Genomic DNA, 24,307 nt, shown 5'->3' with positions numbered 1-24,307 from the left:
TTGAAAGTACCTGCACCACAGCATTCTCACTCCTCCCAAACCAACCAAAAAAATTCCCACAACACTTAGCAGGTACACACAGACCATGCTCAAAGCATGGAAAACACAAATAGGCAAACTATCCCCAACCCCATCCCCACTAATCCCCCTGGCGTGCCACCCATTATTCCACCATGAACGTTTCCTCCACCTCTTTGCATCCCCAGGACTTATCTGATTCAGTCTTATACATTTTAGCAAGCCTACTCAGAGTTAAATACCATCTGTAAATCATTGCCCCCTCAGAATTTTGCATCTGGGGCCATGGCCGCCCTGGCCCCTCCACAGTATGCCACTGATCTCTGGTATATAACTTTTATGAAATAAAAAAACAAAACACAGGGAAATGCAAATAAAAAAGAAAGAGGAACCTTAATATGAGGGCAATATAGCGAGCTGTCCTCTTCAAATTGCAGTCTTCATCAGCTTTCAGGGTGGGAAAGGGAGGGCAAGGATAAATGCATTGATAATGAATTGGTGCAGCTCCCCTCAACCTGGTGACCCCTGGGGGCTCTGAACTGCAACTCCCCTCAGCCCCTGCCATCTTCTTCTTCTTCTTCTTCTTTGGCGATCACTCATAGCCAAGTAAGATTGTCATAAACATGGTTCTAATAATGAGTCCATAAGTGACTGTGGAGGCCAATTCTGGATCCACACGTCCTTCCACAGTGGGGACATTGGTTTTCGGGCGGGAGTTGATCACGGTGTGGATTTGCCAAGTGTGCCTTCCTCTTAGGACGTTTCTCCTTTGTGTCCTGAGTTCGAGCGTCTTCCAAGCCCATGACACCTTTGGTAAAGGCTGTTCTCCAACTGGAGCGCTTGCAGGCAAGTGTTTCCCAATTGTTGGTGTTTATACTACATTTTTTTTAGATTTGCCTTGAGAGAGTCTTTAAACCTCCTTTGTTGACCACCAGCATTACGCTTACCATTTTTAAGTTCGGAATATTGGTTTGGAAGACGACAATCAGGCATCCACACAACATGACCAGTCCAACGAAGTTGATGTTGAAGAAACATTGCTTCAACACTGGTGATCTTTGCTTCTTCCAGTACACTGGTATGCTGACCACGGTGGCAAGTGCTGATAGGGAAAGCTGAATTAGGAAGAGGAATTTTGATTGTCCTGATTTCGAGAGGTGTGGGGTCTGTTCCAGGGTTCAGGGGGCTTTTAAGGTTTAGGGGGGCTTTCAATATAACCTGTGTTTTAAGAAATAGGGGGTCACTCTGTACTGCCCACCCCTAGGGCTCAAGGGACTCACCATGATCCCACAAGTCCTTCTTGTCAGTCAATCAGAAGTTGCAACCAGCCAGGCAAGAAGCAAAGCGACTATTATTTTGTTGCAACAAGGTTTTCACTCCCAAAGGCTAGAGGAAGAAGCAGCCCCAAATAAAGAGCATAATGGGATTGTTTTTGCAAAATCGTTACAGCAATCCCACTCCATGAAAAAGAGTGACAACAATAACCTGTCATGGCATGTCACAGGAAGAGGAGGCGTTGAAGATAAATTGTAGTGCCTGTCATGTCACTTTTCCATCAAAATGTCCTGTGAATTACAGGTTTCTGTCTTTCACCTTGGGGTGAACATTAATATTTTCCACTGACATTACAATCGGTCTCACATCTCATTCTAGTCACCTTGTTCCTTGCCCAAACTTATGAGGAACGGTTGAGGGAATTGTGTATGTTTAGCCTGGAAAAAAGCAGACTGAGAGGAGATATGCTTGCCATCTTCAAATAATCTAAAAGGCTGCCACATGGAAGACGAAGCTTGTTTTCTCCTGCTCTGGAGGCTAGGACCCAAACCAATGACGTCAAGTTACAGGAAAGCAGATTCCGACTAAACTTCAGGAAGAACTTTCTGATGATAAGAGCTGTTTGACAGTGAAGCAAAATATCTCAGAAGGTGGTGGACTCTCCTTCCTTGGAGGTTTTTAAGCAGAGGTTGGATGTCCGTCTGTCATGGATGCTTGAGTTGAGATCCCTGCACTTGCACTTGAATCCCTCTCTCACCATGTGAGAACTAGCAGAGAACATCAACAGTTAATTATCAACCCATCTCGGTTCTCAGATAACTCTTCTTAGCTTCCATATAGCCCAATGGAATTTCTCAGTTAAACCTTTGGCAACATATATACAAGCATTATCCATTTCAATCTCCATTAAACCATTATACTTAACATGATGGGACACAGCTACAGGTGCGTTGACCTTAACAGGATGTGGAGCTAGCATTTAATAAGGAAAAATAAGAATACATTGGTCTTCCATTCAAAAATACCACCCCCAAGGAAAATTTAGATGGCCATGTTAAAAAATTTGAAGGGAGCCTGTGAATTGTCAACCAGGTAGTGTGAACGGATCACCCTTTTCTCACCTCTGGGCTGCTCTTCCACCTTCCATGATGACATCATCTGATTCTGATTCTAATATTCTCCTAGCCCCTTCCTCACATTCTGCAGGGTTACCATAGAGACACTAATGAACAGCTTTGTACCATCGCCATTTCGTTCCCCACTTCTTACCGGACACTGGATCCATGAGAAGTGCAAGCACTGCTCTCCATTGGTTCGTTTTATGTTTGTGCTATTTGAGCGCTCCTATCGGCATGGCAGGTAGGAAATGGTGCCATCTAAATGTTCAGATGTTCTGCTTCATTGTCCCATGAAGCAGACAGAGAAGCCATCTGAGAAGTTAAGGGATTATAGCAGGGGAATGGTGTAGATCTTTCAACAACTTAGAGAAGGCAACATACGTGGAAGTGGAAGCAAGAGAATAGGTAGAAAGGGGGATTCCTTTCAAAAGTTACCAGCCACAGTCCACTCCAGGTAGTCAGAGTCCCAGTACCACATATAGGGTTTAGATAAGCCATGACTAAGTCCTATTCAGTGTTCTTCAATGGGACTTAGTCTTCAATACAACTTGCACGAGATGTGCCAATCAAGACTGAGGCGCCTTCAAAATCACAGAATTATTTCAGAACCACTGTCAACCTACATTGCACTTTGTAGAATAAGGTCCACTGCACTTTGTCCAAAGCAGCTCACAAGCCAAGAGTTTCCAGGGAGCAACAACACAGAACATTGGGAGAAAAAGCAGTAGATCAATAAGTGTTGTTGTTGTTGTTGTTGTTGTTTAGTCGTGTCCGACTCTTCGTGACCCCATGGACTAGAGCACGCCAGGCACTTCTGTCTTCCGCTGCCTCCTGCAGTTTGGTCAGACTCATGCTGGTAGCTTCGAGAACACTATCCAACCATCTCATCCTCTGTCGTCCCCTTCTCTTTCCCAACATCAGGGTCTTTTCCAGGGAATCTTCTCTTCTCATGAGGTGGCCAAAGTATTGGAGCCTCAGCTTCAAGATCTGTCCTTCCAGTGAGCACTCAGGGCTGATTTCCTTAAGAATGGAGAGGTTTGTTCTTCTTGCAGTCCATGGGACTCTCAAGAGTCTCCTCCAGCACCATAATTCAAAAGCATCAATTCTTCTGCGATCAGCCTTCTTTATGGTCCAGCTCTTACTTCCATACATCACTACTGGGAAAACCATGGCTTTAACTATACGGACCTTTGTTGGCAAGGTGACGTCACTACTTCTCAAGATGCTGTCTAGGCCTGTCATTGCCCTTCTCCCAAGAAGCAGGCGTCTTTTAATTTCGTGGCTGCTGTCACCATCTGCAGTGATCATGGAGCCCAAGAAAGTAAAATCTCTCACTGCCTCCATTTCTTCCCCTTCTATTTGCCAGGAAGTTATGGGACCAGTGGCCATGATCTTCATTTTTTTGATGTTGAGCTTCAGACCATATTTTGCGCTCTCCTCTTTCACCCTCAATAAAAGGTTCTTTAATTCCTCCTCACTTTCTGCCATCAAGGTTGTGTCATCTGCATATCTGAGGTTATTGATATTTCTTCTGGCAATCTTAATTCTGGCTAGGGATTCATCCAGCCCAGCCTTTTGCATGATGAATTCTGCATATAAGTTAAATAAGCAGGGAAACAATATACAGCCTTGCCGTACTCCTTTCCCAATTTTGAACCAATCAGTTGTTCCATATCCAGTTCTAACTGTAGCTTCTTGTCCCACATAGAGATTTCTCAGGAGACAGATGAGGTGATGAGGCACTCCCATTTCTTTAAGAACTTGCCATAGTTTGCTGTGGTCGACACAGTCAAAGGCTTTTGCGTAGTCAATGAAGCAGAAGTAGATGTCTTTCTGGAACTCTCTAGCTTTCTCCATAATCTAGCGCATGTTTGCAATTTGGTCTCTGGTTCCTCTGCCTCTTCTAAATCCAGCTTGCACTTCTGGGAGTTCTTGGTCCACATACTGCTTGAGCCTTCCTTGTAGAATTTTAAGCATAACCTTGCTAGCGTGTGAAATGAGTGCAATTGTGCGGTAGTTGGAGCATTCTTTGGCACTGCCCTTCTTTGGGATTGGGATGTAGACTGATCTTCTCCAATCTTCTGGCCACTGCTGAGTTTTCCAAACTTGCTGGCATATTGAGTGTAGCACCTTAACAGCATCATCTTTAAAAATTTTAAATAGTTCAGCTGGAATAGCATCACTTCCACTGGCCTTGTTATTAGCAGTGCTTTCTAAGGCACATTTGACTTCACTCTCCAGGATGTCTGGCTCAAGGTCAGCGACCACACTACCTGGGGTGTACGAGCCATCCATATCTTTCTAGTATAATTCCTCTGTGTATTCTTGCCACCTCTTCTTGATGCCTTCTGCTTCTGTTTGGTCCTTACCACTTTTGTCCTTTATTTTGGTAATCTTTGTACGAAATATTCCTTTCATTTCTCCGATTTTCTTGAACAGATCTCTGGTTCTTCCCATTCTGTTGTTTTCCTCTATTTCTTTGCATTCCTCGTTTAAGAAGGCCTTCTTGTCTCTCCTTGCTATTTTTTGGAAATCTGCATTCAATTTCCTGTATCTTTCACTATCTCCCTCACATTTTGCTTGCCTTCTCTCCCCCGCTATATGTAAGGCCTCGTTGGACAGCCACTTTGCTTTCTTGCATTTCCTTTTCATTGGGATGGTTTTCATTGCTGCCTCCTGTATAATGTTACGAGCCTCCATCCATAGTTCTTCAGGCACTCTGTCCACCAAATCTAAATCCTTAAACCTGTTCCTCACTTCCACTGTGTATTCATAAGGGGTTTGATTTAGATTGTATCTTACCGGCCCAGTGGATTTTCCTACTTTCTTCAATTTAAGCTTGAAATTTGCTATAAGAAGCTGATGATCTGAGCCACAGTCAGCTCCAGGTCTTGTTTTTGCTGACTGTATAGAGCTTCTCCATCTTTGGCTGCAGAGAATATAACCAATCTGATTTCGATGCTGCCCATCTGGTGATGTCCATGTGTAGAGTCGTCACTTGTGTTGTTGGAAAAGCATGTTTCTGATGACCAGTTGTTCTCTTGACAGAACTCTATTAGCCTTTGCCCTGCTTTGTTTTGATCTCCAAGGCCAAACTTGCCAGTTGTTCCTTTTATCTCTTGATTCCCTACTATAGCATTCCAATCCCCTATAATGAGAAGAACATCCTTCTTTGGTGTCACTTCTATAAGGTGTTGTAAGTCTTCATAGAATTGGTCAATTTCAGTTTCTTCAGCACCAGTAGGTGCATAAATTTGGATTACTGTGATGTTAAAAGGTCTGCCTTGGATTCATATCGAGATCATTCTATCATTTTTGAGATTGCATCCCAGTACACCTTTCACCACTCTTTTGTTGACTATGAGGGCCACTCCATTTCTTTTACGGGTTTTTATAGATCAATAAGTACATATCCATAAATTATCCACTGATCCAGAGCCAAATGAAGTTTGGTTTGATTCTGCTCTCATCTGAGAGCCAGAAACAGCAATTGTTCTTTGAGAGGAGTGGCGTCCTTAGATGAATGATGCTCTTTGTTGCTGTTGTGACCCTTATCTCGCCAAGTTATATAAACAGGTGGCTTTAAAAGGTGTTAGATTTATGGTAGCGGGTGCCTGTCACTTCACTAGGTATCCAGATTAACTCGGTCACACTGGGGGGATGCCCTCAATGGGAGGAGAGTGTGGTAGGGCTTGTTATGACTCAAACTGGCCATAACTTCAGTTACTCTTCAGTTCCGCTAACAGACATCGTTGTTTTCCTGGCACCTTCAGTTCAGGCCAACTGCCCATGACTCTGCACTGCCTTTTGCATCATAACATTCTCTGGCCAGTTAGAATCTTGCTGGTTACTGTGGTGACAGCAGTAAACAGGTTCATATGATCACAGATCCATAGGTTCACCCTAAGGGATACTGACTAGAATTGACACTGAGCATGGGTGAGGAGCACTGGGGAAAAATTCACCCTCATGTTTACCCGGGGGAGGGGGGGACATAGCAGAGCATCATGAAAGACAGAATGTGTTATGGCAACATCAGCAGGGTGGCGCTATTTCTCCATGGAAGAGAGAGGGAGGGAGATAGGATGGGGAAAAGATTCCTCCCCAATGGGATCATAAGCAACCAGATACTAGGGGATAATAGAATAGCAGGAAGACCTCAAGGCAGCAAAAGAAGGCCATTCATCAGCATTTTACACAACCCTTTTCAAAGATCCAGTAGTTTAGAACCTCCAGCAAAGGGAGTTGGGGAAAAGTCAAACAAGGTGGGCATTGCTGAGAACAGCATACATTCATGAGGGGTTAAGGCCCAAAGGCAGGAGGGATGGATAGCAGTAACTGAAGAGTAGAGAGGGAACTGGAGAAAGGGGTCTCTAAAATACCTAACAATTAGAAGTGGTAAAGAGGCTGACCTGACAGTAAGAAAACCACTTTGCTAAGGAAGGGCTCATTCTTGGGAAGGCTGATCAAAAACTGCAGGGATCTTTACACTCCTGCTCACTTTGTTTGCATTGCAGATCAGGCTCCGAACAGCAGGCGGACCGAAGGGGGCAACAGCCAGCCTCAGAGCACCCCCGTGACTACCAGCTCCACGGTGGGAGAATGTCAGCACAGCATCTCCCACTCATCAGCACCATGTGAGAACTGCGGTTGGCTGCAGGCTCAAGGATCAGCTCTGCCCTTCCAACCAAACCAAGGCAGCACCACCACCCAGGGATACCTTCATGGTGAAATACCTCTCTTACAGGGTGTACCGAATGATCAGCAGCAGCTGTTCACCCCAGTAGCTCTCCGTCCTTCTTTCCATGGGTGGGGCACAACTGGACATCTCTCAGTGCCTCTGTATGCACCATTGCAAACACAGCACAGGGACTTTGCAACAGCCAGACCTGTGAATCAATTATATAGACAACCTCACCTCCAGCTGGTTCAGGTGCAGCCTCCTGGTCTTGGACCCATTCGTCCAACCACCTTCCAGGACGGGGTGGGCCTCTACCACCATGGAACATTAGCTCCCATCCCACTGGAGCAGAGGAACCCGATCGTCCGGATTGGTAGCGCTGTCCCTATGCCACCAGCTGCGAACAATGAAATGCTCCTGGTCCTCCAGCAGGTGGAACCTCAGTCCACCCTGGAACCTGCCCCAGCCACTGGGTACTTTCCAGCCTCACAAGGTTTGTGCTCATCTTTGTAAATGAATCATTTGCTTTCTAATGGGTGTCTGGGACCCTCTAACCCATCAGGCAATTAACCTAGCCTCAGTAGGTACCATTTCCTAGTACCATTTCCACATGGCCCTGCAATGTGAGTGGTAAAGGGACCCTGACCATTAGGTCCAGTCACGGATTGCTGGGGTTGCTGCACTCATCTTGCTTTATTGGCCAAGGGAGCTGGCATACAGCTTCCGGGTCATGTGGCCAGCATGACTAAGCTACTTCTGGCAAACCAGAGCAGCGCACGGAAATGCCGTTTACCTTCCCACCAGAGTGGTACCTATTTATCTACTTGCACTTTGACGTGCTTTCGAACTGCTAGGTAGGGAGGAGCTGGGACTGAGCAATGGGAGCTCACCCCGTCGCTGGGATTCGAACCGCCAACCGTCTGATCGACAAGCCCTAGGTTCTGTGGTTTAACCCACGGCACCACCTGCATCCGCAATGTGGGTGAGCGTTGGGTATATTCTTATGGAACAGAGTAAGTTACAATATCCAAAAGCTGATCTACGGTGGAACCACATTTGGAATACTGTACAGTGCACAATTCTGGCAAGATTATGATAGCAAGGGACAACCTCTCATCGCAGTGGAGAAACAAGTTTGTTTAGAAAAACAATCCAATTTCATAGCTGAAGTTATTCATGGCTACTGGCCACAACAGCCATATTCTACCTTCCCTATTCTCAGTTGCTGAGAATCACAAGTGGGGAAAGCACTGTATTACGCAGGTCCTCCTTGTATCATCTGAGAACAGGATGTTGGACGCGATGGGCCTTTAGCCAGGGCTCTTCTCATAGGCTTATGTTCTTAATCCAAAACAGCATGTCATGTGAGCATACCACACACCATATACTACCACCCATAATCCTCTGGGACAATGTTGGATTCAGGGTACCTTATACTATTCAGTTTCCCCGCTGTCACCTCATCACTGAACACTGAGGTATATAAAAATGGACCCCAGTTTATATCACTGACAACACACTGAGCCCAGTAGTGCAACTAGGCCACTTTAGCCCCTGATCCCACCTTCAGGCAGCCAGCCTGCCCACCTTTAGACAGTTTTGTGCATTATCTAGTTGGAAAGTCTATGGCTGCTGAGCCTCCCTAGGACAGAGAACAAGGCCTTCACTTACCTTCCTCTGGACGGAAGAAAGAGTAACTGAATTAATTAATTAATGGTCTTCCTTGGCTGTAGAATCACTGATCCCTCCTGATTAATTTCTTTCAGTGGTACAAGTCCCACATGGACTTCAGGGGACAGGAGCAGTCAGTGCCCAAGTGACAGATGTCCTAGGTGCATCTATAGCACAAGAAAAACTGGAAGGAACCCAGGCCAACAATGCTGCGCTGAATGGTAAGTGGGTGACTGAGACCATGTGCTTTCCAAGTGTGCCTTCCGGGCTAGATGTCATGGCCTAATCTAGCACTTCTGATAGGTCAGCTAAGAATCTACACATGATAAACATGGAGCCAGAACCATATGCCACTTTTTAACTTTATTTAATATGGAGAAGCTCTAACAGATAGTCATGGGAGTCTTGGACTTCCTCAAGTTTGTCTCAGCCAACCGGAGTAGATTCTTTGTCTTCAGACACTCAGTGCTGTGCTTTTCATTTGTTTTCTTTCAGTGGTGGAACATCCGCCACCACCTCCCCAACCAGCCGATGAAGAAAGTCTCCTCCGAGACGAGTTCCAGCTGCCAGAGGACCTCCTCTCCAAGTATCCCGAGATAGAGACCCTGATTGCTTCACTGGAGCCGCTTATTCCAGAAGGCCTCTTTCCACCTCTTGCTTCCAGTGAGACAACCAAAGGCAGTGAAGGAATGCTGGCGGAGGCCTGCCTTCCAGAGGAAGCCCTGGGGAGCCACCAGTCATCAGCACCAGTGTCCACAAGGTCTTTCAGAGTAGAGGCAAAGTCAATCCCGGATGCCCCTGAGCCATGCAAAGAGGTGCCAAAAGCCCTGCACCCGCATTCCTTTGTGAAAGATCTAAACATCAAGGGCACAGAGATGGCCATACTCAGAAAGGGCTCAGCAACACAGGGACAGGCATCACTTCCTCCAACAGATGAGCAGGATACAAAACTGAATAAGCCCTCGGGTAATCCACTGATCCAGCGCCCAGTTTACATCTTAAAAGATATTGGGTTTCCATTTCCACCAGATCCTCTGAGACCCAAATCCTTGAAGAAAACCCAGAAGTCAAAATGTGACTCCACCCAAAGCAAAGGCAAACACGAGGGGAACGGGAAAACTGAAGGCAAACCCATCAGCATGACAGGGAGAAGAAAGTGGGGTGTTGCTGAGTCCCAGACGTTAATCAAGCTCCCCAGAATCACTCTGGAACCTATCCCAGAGGGCTCTAAAAAATGCCAGCCCACCCATGAAAAGTCCATGAAGCCAAAGGCATTATCAGAGATTAAGGGGAAAAGGAAAGGCATTTCGACAAAGGCAGAAGTTTCACCCAAGTTTCCCAAGTGTATTCTGAGCATAGAGGGAACAAGCATAACGGGCTCTAAGGAAAGTCATCCTAGTCAGGAGAAAAAATGTAAGGAAAAGAGAAAGCTTCCATTTCAAGAGGAGGGAAGTTTAAAAAACGAAGAGGACAATCTGGATAGAGGAAACTCCAAACACTGCCAGACAGGATTGGAGAAAAATGAGATGGGACCTGAAACCAAAGAGAAGGCCACAGTAAAAGGGAGCACACCAGGCATTAAAGGGAAAAAGATCAAATTGGAAGAGCGCCCCTTGGTGCCAATCCCAAGGACCAATCTGGCTTGGCACATGATGGAGTCTGTGCAAGTCTTCCATCCCCTTGGGAAGAAGAAGAATACATCCACGGTGGCCAGAAATCTCCCTCCACTAACTGCCACCAGCAGTAGTTCTGGGAACTCACAGGCTCCACAGGAGGTACCTCTCCTGAAGTCCCTGCATAAGCCAGTGCCCCCTACCCAGCCCCCCTCCCTGCCAAGGCCAGCCCCCCACTTGGCGCGGAGGCTGGCACCCTTCTCCGTTCCTAGGCAGCAATCTTCTTCTTCTTCTTCCTCCCAGAGATTGCCCACTCATTGTGAACATCCATTGCCAAAACCACTGCCAAAGCCACCAGCTACATATGAAGGATGGCCACCCACGTCACAGCTTTCCCACACCAGCTGGTTAAGACCACATCCCACCAATGCTGGGAGGCTGCCCACCCGGCCTCACCCACCAGCTGTGCCACGCCAAAGCTCCAGGTTCCCAAGCAACATCCGACCCTCTGTAACAAGAGCTCAGCCCTTGCAACCACCAGCCTCTCCGCCATACCGAGGGGATACTTTTATTCCCTGGAGGACACCTCCAGACGACCTCGAGGAGTCCTTGCCGATAACCGAAGAACAGCGGCCCATCCGAGAGGCAATGAAACGGCAAGCTCAGAGGGAGAGGGAGGAGGCATCACAATGGACTTCCATAGGGAGAGTGAAATATTTTGTGGAGCGGGAGAAAGAAATGAACATTTCAAATCGATATGGGTATCCATGGCGGCACTGAGGGGTCCAGAGGTTCCCTCCATTGAATAAGGAAAGTCAGAGACTATTGATGAAAGTAGTGTTTACTTTTTGCCCCAACATATGTTTTTTAGGAATAAGTGTAAGGTTATTCTAGAGCAACCTCGTTGCTTCCGCAGTGTGAGTTTACTATAGTTTGTATTGCTCTAATTTAATTTAATTAGATTAAATTAAGTTACTCTATTTAAACATAAAAATGTTTACAGTGGAACTTGCCAGCTGCTTTAACTTGAAAAATGTAATTATATTTTGTTTATCTAGCAATGAATTTATATATGAAAATAAAAGTAGAAATATATAAAGAATAAGGCAATATTGGAAATCAAGTAAAAAAGGTGCTCATCTAGCAGCTGGGTCATTTATAATGAACAGACATATATAAAGAATAAGCTACATAGCTATCAAATCAGGAAAGGGAAGAAATTGGGATGAATATGGAGGTATCAAGGGTGTTCATCAGTGTTAGTCTGCTCTACATACTAAATAAATCTGTTCTCATTTTTTAAAAAGCATTCATCCTGAGTAGCAAAGATCCCACCCTTTGAAGTCAATGTCCAGGGAGCTTTCCAGTGTTAAAAGCAAGAGAGAGAAAATCAGAGTAGCCCTTTGTCCACTTCATAAATACTCAATTTGGGCTTCGGAGCACAGTGACTGTTTCTATGTGAGTCTTCTAAAGGATCTCCCCAGGATCTATCTCTTCATTCTAGAATCTATCTTTTCTATCCCCAGGATCTATCTGTTCATGACAGCCAGTGTGGTGTAGTGGTTAAGAGCGATAGACTCGTAATCTGGTGAACCGGGTTCGCTTCCCTGCTCCTCCACATGCAGCTGCTGGGTGACCTTGGGCCAGTTACACTTCTCTGAAATCTCTCAGCCTCACTCACCTCACAGAGTGTTTGTTGTGGGGGAGGAAGGGAAAGGAGATTGTTAGCCGCTTTGAGACTCCTTGGGGTAGTGACAAAAATGGGATATCAAATCCAAACTCCTCCTCCTCCTCCTCCTCCTCCTCCTCTTCTTCTTCTTCTTCTTCATTCAAATCACAGCCCATGGAAGCAGAATCTCCCCCGGTGGTGTCTGTGTGGGCGGCAATGTTTAAATAAATAGAAATCATAAAAGGGGTACATACAGAGCTCTACAAAAGCCACCAGGAGCAAAATTTGTGGGTGGGTGTTATATTTCAGACCACTTCAGTTTATTCTGTTTTTGACCAACTTGCTGGTTCATTCATATGACTCACTAGTGCTATAAACAATTAGATGGTCATCTGCAGTAGACATGCATGCCAAAGGCACAAATCCTTTAACCCTAAAAATAAATAAATACATTGGCTAGTACGTTTGCGTTTCAAAAAGAAAGGAGAGCATGCACTTCAAATACACTGTGCTTCAGACATGGTTTTAAAAGGTGTTCTATCTAAAGCAGGGGTCAGCAACCTTTTTCAGCTGTGGGCCGGTCCACCGTCCCGCCGACCAAGTGGTGGGCAGGACTATATTTTTTTTGGGGGGGGGAGGAAGGAACGAATTCCTTTGCCCCACAAATAACCCAGAGATGCATTTTAAATAAAAGCACACATTCTACTCATGGAAAAACACGCTGATTCCCGGACCGTCCGTGGGCTGGATTTAGAAGGCGATTGGGCCGGATCCAGCCCCCAGGCCTTAGTTTGCCTACCCATGCTCTATTCCGATGGCATGAGTGAATTTGTGAGTGAATTTGTTTTATGTGTGTAGATCAGTGCATGCTGACCAACAACACAGTCTTCGCAGTAAGGCTCTATTCCAGGGGTCAGCAAACTTTTTCAGCAGGGGTCTGATCCACTGTCCCTCAGACTTTGTGGTGGGCTGCACTATATTGGGGGGGGGGAGATGAACGAATTCCTATGCCCCACGAATAACCCAGAGATGCATTTTAAATAAAAGGACACATTCTACTCATGTAAAAACACGCTGATTCCCGGATCGTCCACGGTCCGGATTGAGAAGGTGATTGGGCCGCATCCAGCCCCTGGGCCTTAGATTGCCCACCCCTGATCTAAAGGATTGATCGTGAAGGTTTGGTGTGTTAGAATACAGTATGTAGCACTTTCAGAACATATCACAACTGAGTGGTTAGGGGTCTTGGAGAAGAAGAAGGAGGAGGAGGAGGAGGAGGAGGAGGAGGAGGAGGAGGAGGAGGAGGAGGAGGAAGAAGAAGAAGAAGAAGAAGAAGAAGAAGAAGAAGAAGAAGAAGAAGAAGAAGAAGAAATACAAATTTGACATAGCACAGTGGTCATTTATAACATATTAACATCAACAAACACTTCTTATGACCCCTGTTGGATCAGGTAACATTATGGAATACTCACATTAACCGGATGGTCTCAGAATAAATATATTGTTATGAATTTGGGGTGGGGGTAAGGCTGTAAGCCTGAGCTCCATTCTAATTCCTAGATTAGAATTCCCTGGCTTACATCTAGGCTTAAATGTGTTGGAAGCTCGTCTTGGGCGTGCCAAGGATGGGGTCAGCATCTTGGATACAGAACAGTGACTGGGAGTGCCCAACAAGGAAGAGGAGCAATGCCTGAAGAGATCCAGGTGGCTTGAAAACCTGCTTGAAAGGAACAAGCTGTTACTGCCCTTGTGTTGGCTTAAAGCTGTAACTGTGTTTGACTGTTTTTTGGCCATGTGTGTTCTATTGTCTGCTCTCCCAGCTTCTCGTTCAACACTAGCAACTAAAAACCACAGGATCTTACAACTCGAGCTGAATCAGACTATATGTCAATCAATGTGGGAGGACTGAATAACGTGGTTTTAAAAATTTCACCTTGGAACTATGGTAAGTAAAGGAAAAGCTGGCGTTAATGTTCCAGGAAATTCCCATAAGCCAGCAACCTTGAGCACTTGTTGCATGTGAATAGGCTAGGAAAGGCAACAATGAAGATAAAAAGGTAAAGGTAAAGGTACTCCTGCCCGTACGGGCCAGTCTTGCCAGACTCTAGGGTTGTGCGCTCATCTCACTCTATAGGCCGGGAGCCAGCGCTGTCCGCAGACACTTCCGGGTCACGTGGCCAGCGTGACATCGCTGCTCTGGCGAGCCAGCGCAGCACACGGAACGCCGTTTACCTTCCCGCTGGTAAGCGGTCCCTATTTATCTACTTGCACTTTGGCATGCTTTCGAACTGCTAGGTTGGCAGGCGCTGGGACCGAACAACGGGAGCGCACCCCGCCGCGGGGATTCGAACCGCCGACCTTTCGATCGGCAAGCCCTAGGCGCTGAGGCTTTTACCCACAGCGCCACCCACGTCCCAACAATGAAGATAGGATTGTTCAAATTAAGAGCAGTTAAATAAATTGTGTGGGGGGGGGGTGCCTTCAGCAATAGCTCAGAGGCCGCCCTGAGAGAGGAGGTTCCATGCAAAGCATCTTTGTATCCCACCACCAGGGCGTGCAAAATTGCATCACTGGTGATTACAAACCTTCTGATCTGGGCCCGTAGCTGTCAACCGCCCCTTATTTGGTGGGAAACTCCCATATCCCAGCACAGTTTCCCACTGCTGTCCTGGATTGATGATGTCTCTTAAATTTCCCAGGTTTCATGCTCGCCCAGCTCGGGAGGCTACACCGCGAGAGAGAGCGCATGAGAGAGAGCACGCACTGGCTGCCGCGTCTCCGTCTCTCCCCCCTCAGGGGCACGTTGTGAGGAGACAGGTGGCGGCGGGTGGGCAGACAGCCCCTCTCTTGCGAGAATTCCGCCACAGTGCCAGGGGAAGCCGGAAGTGGCGGCGGTGGCTGAGGAGGCAGCCTGAGGAAGGAGGAAGAGGAGGGGATGGGGAGGGACGCAGAAGGGCGGCACTTCAGCGGCCGCCGCAGCACCGAAGCCGCCTCATGCCGGGCTCACGGGCAGCATGGGCAAGTCTCCCTCCCTCCCTCTCTCTCAGGCGGGGAAGGGCCGATGGAACTCCTCGCGCCAGGACGACGGCAGCCCCAACGTGCTGCTTAGCATACCCTCCAACCTGTGCAGCATCTTAATGTAGTGATTTCCCCCTCTGCATCCCTTTCATAACTCTATTTTTATAAATCATTTGTCCATCCATTGTTCAAATTTTTACTACAAGTTTTCTGTCAATCCTACCAGTGTATGAAACTCTTTACAATAGCTTTTCAAATAAATTATAAACTTTCCCCATTCTTTATTAAAAAGGTCCTCTTCCTGGTTTCTAATTCTGCCTGTAAGCTTTGCCATCTCGACGTCGTTCATCAGTTTTGTGTGCCACTCTTCTTTGGTCAGAGTTGTAGACCCTTAGGATCATCTAGTCCAACCCCCTGCAAAACACAGTCAGTGGCAGCAAAAGCAGCATGGCTCCATCATTGCCGGATTTCTGTATAAGCAAAACCCCTTATTTTGGCTGCTGGTCCCTTATTTTCAAATCGGTAAGTTGACAGCTATGTCTGGGCCCTCTCTTGAGTTTAGCTAAGAAAGTACAGCTCTCTAGAGGGGAGAAGTGGTTTGATTAACAAGCCTCACATGCACCCAGCTGGCACCTGCTGCTGCCTCTGGAGAAAACCTCCCACTCTATTGAAATAGCGACAGGTTGACACAATTAAGGGAAGGGCAATAGCTCAGTGGTGGAACATCTCCTTTGCATGCAGAAGATCCCAGGTTCAGTCCCCAGCATCTCCAAGTAAGACTGGGGAAATTCCCTGTTTGGAAGCCTGGAAAGCTGCACCCAGTCAGTGTAGACAATACTGAACCAGATGGATTAATGGTCTGGCTCAGAATACCAGTCATGTTATCTCTGGATACCAGTTGCCGGAGATTACTGGTGGGGAGAGTGCAGTTACATTCAGAGCCTGCTCTTTGTTGTCTTGCCCCAGCCATCTGATGGGATGTTTTAAGAACAGGATGCTGGACTCGAAAGAGCTTTGGCTTGATCCAGCAGGGCTCTGGTCATGTTCTAATCCACCTGGGACTCGAGAGGGTAAAAAGAGTCTGCTGACCAGAGAACTAAGGAGGAGAAAGACATGCTGCAGCCACTGATTCATTAGAACAGGGAAACCAACTGGGTGATCTTGCCACGAAATGATCACTTCTTGCAATAGACATTGAATATATTAACTTTGAGGTGCTTCCTCTATCAGTTGGCAATATCATTATTATAGGAATCCCCCACTCCTCACTTATGAAACCTCTGAAATGGTTAGTTTTTAAAAGTTAACAGGTTTCCATTATTATTATTATTGAATTTATATACCACCCTATACCCAGGGGTCTCAGGGCAATTCACTATAAATTAAAGCATCAATAATTACAGCCAGCAAAGGAATCCTCATTTCTTGCCACTGTCAACGGTTTGCCTCAACCTAGTTTTTTCTCTCCAAAATCTCTGTTCTTTGCACAGATCACAACATCAGGATGTGATGGAACTACTTGTTTGACCATGTCAACGTCTCCTGCCCTGGTGAGTCCCATTATCTTAACCTCCCCAAAATGTTTCATTGCAGAACAAACCTAAGGAGGCAGCTATGTCAGGGGTTGCATCCACCAGCAGATCTCCTCTGCAAGTGAAGGTGGCCCGGATCAAGGGAGATTTCACCCCACACTCTAAACTCTCCCAGCTGGTATATTTGGGAGATTAGGATCACACTATAAATCCTTTGTTGCAGAAATCTATGCTGTTCTTCCCTTGGATAGGTGTTCCAGATTTTCCACTCAAGGAAAGGGAATCAGACTTCTTAGAGGCAGAACTCAGGTTTATTCAGCTGAATAAAGAAGGGACGTGGGTGTCGCTGTGGGTTAAACCACAGAGCCTAGGACTTGCCAATCAGAAGTTTGGCGGTTCGAATCCCAGCGATGGGGTGAGCTCCCGTTGCTCGGTCCCTGCTCCTGCCAACCTAGCAGTTTGAAAGCATGTCAAAGTGCAAGTAGATAAATAGGTACCGCTCCAGCGGGAAGGTAAACGGCATTTCCGTGCACTGCTCTGGTTTGCCAGAAGTGGCTTAGTCATGCTGGCCACATGACCCAGAAGCTGTACGCCAGCTCCCTCGGTCAATAAAGCGAGATGAGCGCCGCAACCCCAGAGTCGACCACGACTGGACCTAATGGTCAGGGGTCCCTTTACCTTTACCTAAAGAAGGGACAGACCGCTGACTTCTCAGGTCAGAAAAAGGGTCTGCGTGGTACAGAAAGAAATCAGAGTTTATATATAAAAAATGCATTCCAGAGAAACAGTGTTAAACAAAGGAGTATTTGCCATGTTATCTATCCTGCACTGCACTGCCAATTCCTCTCTGCCAGCCAAATTTGTTGCAAACCCTTGTTCTGCTAGCTGGTTCTGCCAGCTCTGTTCTTGGTATTATCTGCTTACACATAGCCTGCATTTCATTCCCTCTCTGACTGTCCTGTGCTTTAGAAAAAATATACTTAGAAGCAAGCAATTAGTACAAAAGCAAATCAAGCATGATTAATTAATTCTCATAAACATAAATTATTAATAATTCTGATTTTTGTAACACTTTAACTTCAACTGAAAAATTGTTTGTCTGCTTAAAATATTTATATACCTTCCTCTCATAGAATGATCTATGAGAGGGAATCTATAATCTATGCTGAGGGGAGTCCTCCGCAATGTGGAATCTTTTAAAAAGCCATTAAAAGCAATACAGAGCAATCATTAAATTGGCTGGCTACTAAAGAAACAACTCCATAGAACTGCTGGTGTAAAATATTATTACTCAGGTCCAGTATACCTGAAGGAGCGTCTCTACCCCCATTGTTCTGCCCGGACACTGAGGTCCAGCGCCGAGGGCCTTCTGGTGGTTCCCCCGCTGCGAGAAGCCAAGTTACAGGGAACCAGGCAGAGGTCCTTCTCAGTAGTGGCACCCGCCCTGTGGAACGCCCTCCTACCAGAGGAGAACAACAACTACCAGACTTTTAGAAGACATCTGAAGGCAGCCCTGTTTAAAGGTAAAGGTACCCCTGCCCGTACGGGCCAGTCTTGCCAGACTCTGGGGTAGTGCGCCCATCTCACTCAAGAGGCCGGGGGCCAGCGCTGTCTGGAGACACTTCCGGGTCACGTGGCCAGCGTGACATCGCTGCTCTGGCGAGCCAGAGCCGCACACGGAAACGCCGTTTACCTTCCCGCTAGTAAGCGGTCCCTATTTATCTACTTGCACCCAGAGGTGCTTTCGAACTGCTAGGTTGGCAGGCGCTGGGACCGAGCAACGGGAGCGCACCCCACCGCGGGGATTCGAACCGCCGACCTTCCGATCGGCAAGCCCTAGGCGCTGAGGCTTTTACCCACAGCACCACCCGTGTCCCTGCAGCCCTGTTTAGGGAAGCTTTTAATGCTTAACAGACTATTGTATTTTAATATTCTGTTGGAATATGGGAAAGCTCTGAATCGTTTACCTGAGACAGATGGCGGAAGCCATTCTTGCTATTCTCATATTCCCACTCCCCATTCACGTCTAAAATAGGAAGGAGGCTGACGCTTGGCCTCAACAGGGTTGCTTAGGATCTCCCCCACCCCCATACATTCCTTTGCTGCAGACTCCCAAGTCCCAACCCTCCCAGAAATTGATGCAGGATGGGGTCAAAAAGTGCTGCATGCATTGGAGTGCACGGTGAGAGAAAATGGGGGGTGGGAAAGCCTCTGCTTGCCTTACCTGTGTGGTCCATTTGTGGTAAAAAGTAACCCCCCAAACCCACTTTGCTATAAAGCAGGGGGTGTGTGGCTAGCCTGTGGTTCTCCAGATGCTGTTACACTACAAACCCCATCATACCTGTTTATTAGCCATCCTGTCCCCACCTGTTTTCTACCAGTTTCCCCCCAACACAACTTCAGAAGTGACCGGCACCAGCAGTGGGCAAGGCTGGACATTTTCTGGCCCCCAGAATCTATAGAAGGGCCCTAGTATCAATGATTCTGGGCCCCACAATCACTGAAGGGCCCCATCACCACATTTCCTGCTAGTGTGCACATACCGAGTGTGATCTCCCATGCACACTACCATCTTTGGTGTGACCTACAAGTGTGCCATTTGATAAATATATACCTTTTCCACAATTGGGACTAGGAGAGCCAAGTGATAACCTCCGGATTTAGGTGCGATCCCCAGAAAAATTGAGAGAGGAAAACACAAATGATTTTACATTTCTTGTTCCCAGGCTTTTGCAGTTGGGAGATGCAAACACACCAGGGGAACTCACCTGCCTCCTCACCACTGCTGGCATTGGAAGCATGGGGAAAGGAAATGTGTTTGCTTTGTCATTCCTTCTGTGGAGTGTCCTCTTGTATTCTTGTTACTATCAAGTGTACAAGGGGAACATGCCGTCAGTTCTTTCCCCCCCACTCTTTCTCAGCCTCAGGGCAACATGACGTATCCCGATGGATTCATCCTGCAGGGTCTTGTCTCAAACCAGTCAGGATACGAGTGTCTCCTCATCCCTGGCTTCCTCTTCATGTACCTGCTGACTCTACTGGGCAACTCAGTGATTGTCCTGCTCATCTACCGCGATGTCCGGCTCTCTTGCTCCCCCATGTATTTCTTCCTCAGTCATCTCTCATTAGCCGATATGGGATTTTCCTCCACCACTGTCCCTAAGATGCTGCAGAACCTATTGACTCATACCAAGCACATCTCCTATCGAGGGTGCCTGACACAGATGTTTTTCTTCCTGGGGTTTGGAAACACTGAAAGTTTTCTCCTGGCCTCCATGGCTTATGATCGCTTTGTGGCCATTTGCCACCCACTTCGCTATGCTGCGCTGATGAACGCAAAACACTGCCTCTTGTTGGCTACAGGCTGTTGGGTCCTAGGCTTTCTCCACTCGTTGCTCTACACCCTGATGATGTCCTTCCTTTCCTTCTGTGCCTCCGGGGAGATCCCCCATTTCTTCTGTGACCTCCATCCCTTGATCAAGCTCTCCTGCTCAGACACCTCAGCAATCCAGATGACGACCCTCACTGAGGGCACTGTGACCATGGTGGGACCTTTCATGGTCACCCTTCTGTCCTACATCCTCATTTTCTCCAAGGTTCTCAAGATCCCATCAGCTGCTGGGAAGAGAAAAGCCTTTTCCACCTGCAGCGCTCACCTCACCACAGTCGTTTTGTTCTTTGGAACTGTTATAGCTGTGTATGTCCGCCCGTCCTCCACCTATTCTGGCTCCAAGGTCTGAGTGATGTCTGTGGCCTACACAGTTGTGACTCCCATGCTGAACCCCTTCATTTACAGCCTGAGGAATTCTGAGATTCAGCAGTCTCTGAGGAAGTATCTAGGGATTAAAGGTGGAAGATGAGCTTTGAAATCCCCAGATTTCTTTAAAACTCAACGCAAAAGATGTTAATTATCAATAGTTTTAGCACGGCAGTCCAAGCAAATTTAATTTCAGAAGCCCAAGAGACATCTATCCCTTCCTTTAGAACACCTGCAGGAATGTGACTTTTTCTGAGTCCATCAGAAGTTAAAAGTGCATTCAGATTTAGACCATGACATGTGATTTCAGAAATAAGAAGAAAAAACGGTAGAAGTCAATCTTTGACAATCATGGACCAATGTTGCATCGGCTGGTTTTCAGGTGTGTGCTTTTGAAAATTTGTATTGTACATGTAATGATACAACAAAATGTTATCAGTGGTTGAGAAGGAACTGGAACACCATCCTACTGAATAAAATTACTAGATATGACAATTACAAGAGAAAAGAACCCAAGTTTTTTAATAGCAAAACTGGACTTCATTTATTTTGTGCTGGAATTAATGCAGATTTGACAAAGCAGTACTTTTTGATATCAATTATGAAATAATGAATATTATGTGTAAAGAAAATGTTTTACCTAAAATATTTTTTTGATGAAAGAAAATTTCTTTAAAACCTAATTACAATAGCAGAATTAACTCAGTTGATTAAAAGACAAAGGGGCAGCAAAACTCCTGGCTGAGGCCCAGATTACTTTAAAGCTGAGTATTATGAGAATTTTCCAGATAATTTTATTAATCATCTATTAAAATCTCTCAATACAGTCATGGGGGAGGGGGAAGCAAAGCAAAGATTGCCACACCAGGGATATATGCAGTTTAAGCTTAGTCTTACAGCCTATCATATTACTTTATCAATATTTTAAACACTGGGCATGTATTTGGTGGCAAGATTTACATTTTTTGACAACTCTATAAAGAATGATCAAACAGCATTTCTTATGAACAGCAAAATGGCATCTAACTGAATATTAGCTGAATATTAATTATATAATTAGAAAACAATGCAATCCATATGGACTGTTATTTATATATGCAGGAAAAGTGTTTGATAGAGTAGAATGGAGATATTTATTTCAAGTCTTGCAAAAAATGGAGCTGGGCACAAAATTTATCTAATGGACAATTCTGTTTGGACTACTCTAATGCGCTCTATGTGGGGCTGTCCTTGAAGATGGTCCAGAGGCTGCAGCTGGTGAAAAATGTGGCTCCAATTCTACTTGGGGTAAGAGCAGTGGCGTGCGTTTAATTTTTTCGTAGAGGCACCAGCTTGCAAAGGCGATGAGGGGGTGTTGATGTTGGGCCCATGAGCATTGTACCTCCTTCCCTAAGCTGGGCAGAAGCTTCCCGGGCTTTGGGAATGAGTCACCAGGCTTCTAACAGGATGCTGGAGCTCTGCTGCCTCCTTCCTACAGCTAGGTGGGCTTTGGGAAGGTGGCAGGAGGGCTCTTGGACCCTTCGGAGCATCGCACCTCTCTTCCTAAGCCAGGCAGAAGCTTCCCAGGCTTTAGGAAGGAGGCGCAAGGGAAACGTTTAGGGAACTAGCCTAGTTCCCCTATTTCAATGACCCCACACCACTGGGTAAGAGGGAGGGTGATATATCCCCCAGTCTTTTCTTCTCATTTCCCCACTCCTTCCTTTATGCAAGTCATGGAAGCGATTTCCATTGTATCCCTCAAAACTCACTGAGTAGTGCAGAAGCTGAACCCCTGCTGACAATTTCTGTAGCTGCTTCAAACACAATTCCAGGATCCCAGTTGCTTCCTCTCTGGTACATGGAGAATCTCCTATCTGGGGCCCAGTCCATCCTAGTCCATCCCATCTCCTGTTCCAAATCAAAATCTTGCCAATGTAAAATGTTTAAAAAGGAAGCAGCCTTTAGACCATTGCGTACTGTTGTGCTGTCAATCTCCTTTGGGTATCAGTTTGTAGATTATCCCTCACATCTGTTCTGATCTTTGAAAAGACCGCCCCCAGCGCCCAGAGATTATGCTTTGTTATGTACTGAGCTGAGTCCTAGAACAATAGGATCCAGAATGCAGCAGTCTGATTGGTCTGCAGGAGCCACCCAATCCAGCTCCAGGTGGAGGTGAATCAGCGACCTGATTGGCCTGCAGGAGCAGCCAATCAGGCTCCTGGATGAAGTAAATCAGCAACCTGATTGGCCTACAGGAGCAGCCCGGAATTAGCCAATCACATGGGGCCCATTGTGTAAATAACGTACATTCCTACCTCGTGTTGAATGTGCTTCAGGTTGAGCGCTTTTGGGTTGTGCTCCGCGGCAACCCGGAAGTAACGGAATGCATTACTTCTGGGTTTCGCAGCTCACGCATCGCAGACGCTCAAAATGACATCAAGCGCATGCACGGAAACGGCAAAACGCGACCCGCGCATGCGCAGACGCACAATTGCATCTTACGTTCTATTCAGGATGTGAACAGGGCTCCGGAATGGATCCCGTTCGCATCCCGAGGTACCACAGCTAGACGTTTTGGGGAAAGTTTCATTCATTGCTACTATGAGCTGAATAAAGAGCATGAAATTCACACTCGACTCCGAGTATATTTCATACTTGTTCCCAGTTGTGGAGCAAACCAGAATCCTCCAACATCCATACTCAAAGGGAAAAACTTTTCTAACACTTATTAATGAGGACGAGCTAATTTGTTAAGCTGAATGATGGGTTGGGTCTCTGAATGATGATTCTCCAGAGTTTATGCTATTGCATTCTATTAATTCTGGAGGGGGAACCTGGTTGAGTCTTCCTTGGACCCTGGAGATCACCACCCTTAAGCAGAGATGAACAAAAGCTTCCCTTGCATCAGAAAACACAGAGCTAATCTCCTCAGCAGATGAAGGAGGCCAGTTTCGTCCTATGCAGAACAAGTCCACTTCCTTTGTTCTTTACATTGACAGGAGCAAGAGAGCAAACAGGAAGTGCCTTTACTTAAGTAAGTGTGAATATTCTCATGTTTTTGGGGTGGGAGCAAGGCTCCCCTAAAATGTCTGGATTCAGTGAAGGGTTAGAATGTAAGGAAACCCCTAAATTCCCAGGCCTAATGGGGGCTTGAGTTTAAAGCGGTTTTTCCATGTCCAGGAAACACCCATTAAGAAGGCCATTTTCTGTCTGGGCTGGACAGAAAATGGGGAAAGCCCTCGCTGAGGTAAGAGATGATTAGCAGAGACAAAAGGACAGAGTTTCAGGAGGGGGGAGCAGAACTGCAGTGGGCAATGAGGTAAGCAAACAGGAAAGAATTGTCCCTTTTTGAAGCTGGAGGGGGGGCAAAGCATGAAGCAGGCAGTCTGTTTCAAGCTGCAGCAGAGGTCAGACATGATATTTGGAGTCTCTGGGAATCTGAGGCTGCAGCAATGGAAGAAACAGGACCTTCTTGGGATGTGAATTCATAAAGAGATCACGGACTCCACTTGGCCTCATTGTTCCAAAAGTAAACACAGACCCTGTTAAGCATGCCTGGTACCTCTGGAATCTCTCACTGCTCATAGATTGGTGAAACAATGTGTTATCCACTTAGAAGCTTCTAACATCCAAGAAACCTATTGAGAATTATGTAATGGTTACTAATCAGTATCTGCTAAATTCACCCAATACAATTAAAGCACATGACTAGCCCCAAAGAATTCTGGGAACTGTATTTTGCCACTCACAGAGAAGCAATTCCCAGCACCCTTAACAAACTACGGTTCTCAGAATTCTTGGGGTGGGGGGGAGACTTACTATGTTTTTCTGGTTACAGATGGGTAGCCGTGTTGGTCTGCCATAGTCAAAACAAAAAAAATTCCTTCCAGTAGCACCTTAAAGACCAACTAAGTTAGTTCTTGGTATGAGCTTTCGTGTGCATGCACACTTCTTCAGATACACAGTTCCAGTTACA

General features: G+C 46.4%; 2 protein-coding genes across 2 annotated transcripts; both read left to right on the top strand.

The window, feature by feature from the left end:
* The first annotated feature begins 2,645 nt into the window (after positions 1–2,645).
* LOC114588101 (uncharacterized) lies at positions 2,646–11,382 on the top strand. The gene is made up of 4 exons (XM_077921664.1): positions 2,646–2,652; positions 6,929–7,005; positions 7,390–7,585; positions 9,259–11,382. The coding sequence occupies exons 1-4, from the start codon at positions 2,646–2,648 to the stop codon at positions 11,154–11,156; spliced, it is 2,178 nt and encodes a 725-aa protein (XP_077777790.1). The 3' UTR covers positions 11,157–11,382.
* Positions 11,383–19,370: 7,988 nt separating this feature from the next.
* On the top strand, positions 19,371–20,466 carry LOC114588100 (olfactory receptor 1L4-like). The gene has a single exon (XM_028713029.2). It carries the CDS (start codon positions 19,529–19,531, stop codon positions 20,333–20,335), a length of 807 nt encoding a protein of 268 aa, XP_028568862.2. The 5' UTR covers positions 19,371–19,528; the 3' UTR covers positions 20,336–20,466.
* The last annotated feature ends 3,841 nt before the right edge of the window (positions 20,467–24,307 follow it).

Source organism: Podarcis muralis, chromosome 17, assembly GCF_964188315.1.
Source record: "Podarcis muralis chromosome 17, rPodMur119.hap1.1, whole genome shotgun sequence".
In the NCBI taxonomy this organism is placed as follows: Eukaryota; Metazoa; Chordata; class Lepidosauria; order Squamata; family Lacertidae; genus Podarcis; species Podarcis muralis.
Note: the sequence above shows the minus strand (reverse complement) of the source record. Positions and strands in the feature narration are given on the sequence as shown.

Excerpts from the sequence above, each read along its gene's own strand:
- LOC114588101 (XM_077921664.1), top strand. Across the intron at positions 7,006-7,389 it reads CCGTGACTACCAGCTCCACG|GACGGGGTGGGCCTCTACCA; the intron begins GTGGGAGAATGT and ends ACCACCTTCCAG. Across the intron at positions 7,586-9,258 it reads GTACTTTCCAGCCTCACAAG|TGGTGGAACATCCGCCACCA; the intron begins GTTTGTGCTCAT and ends GTTTTCTTTCAG.
- LOC114588100 (XM_028713029.2), top strand. The coding sequence starts at position 19,529 with ATGACGTATCCCGATGGATTCATCCTGCAGGGTCTTGTCTCAAACCAG.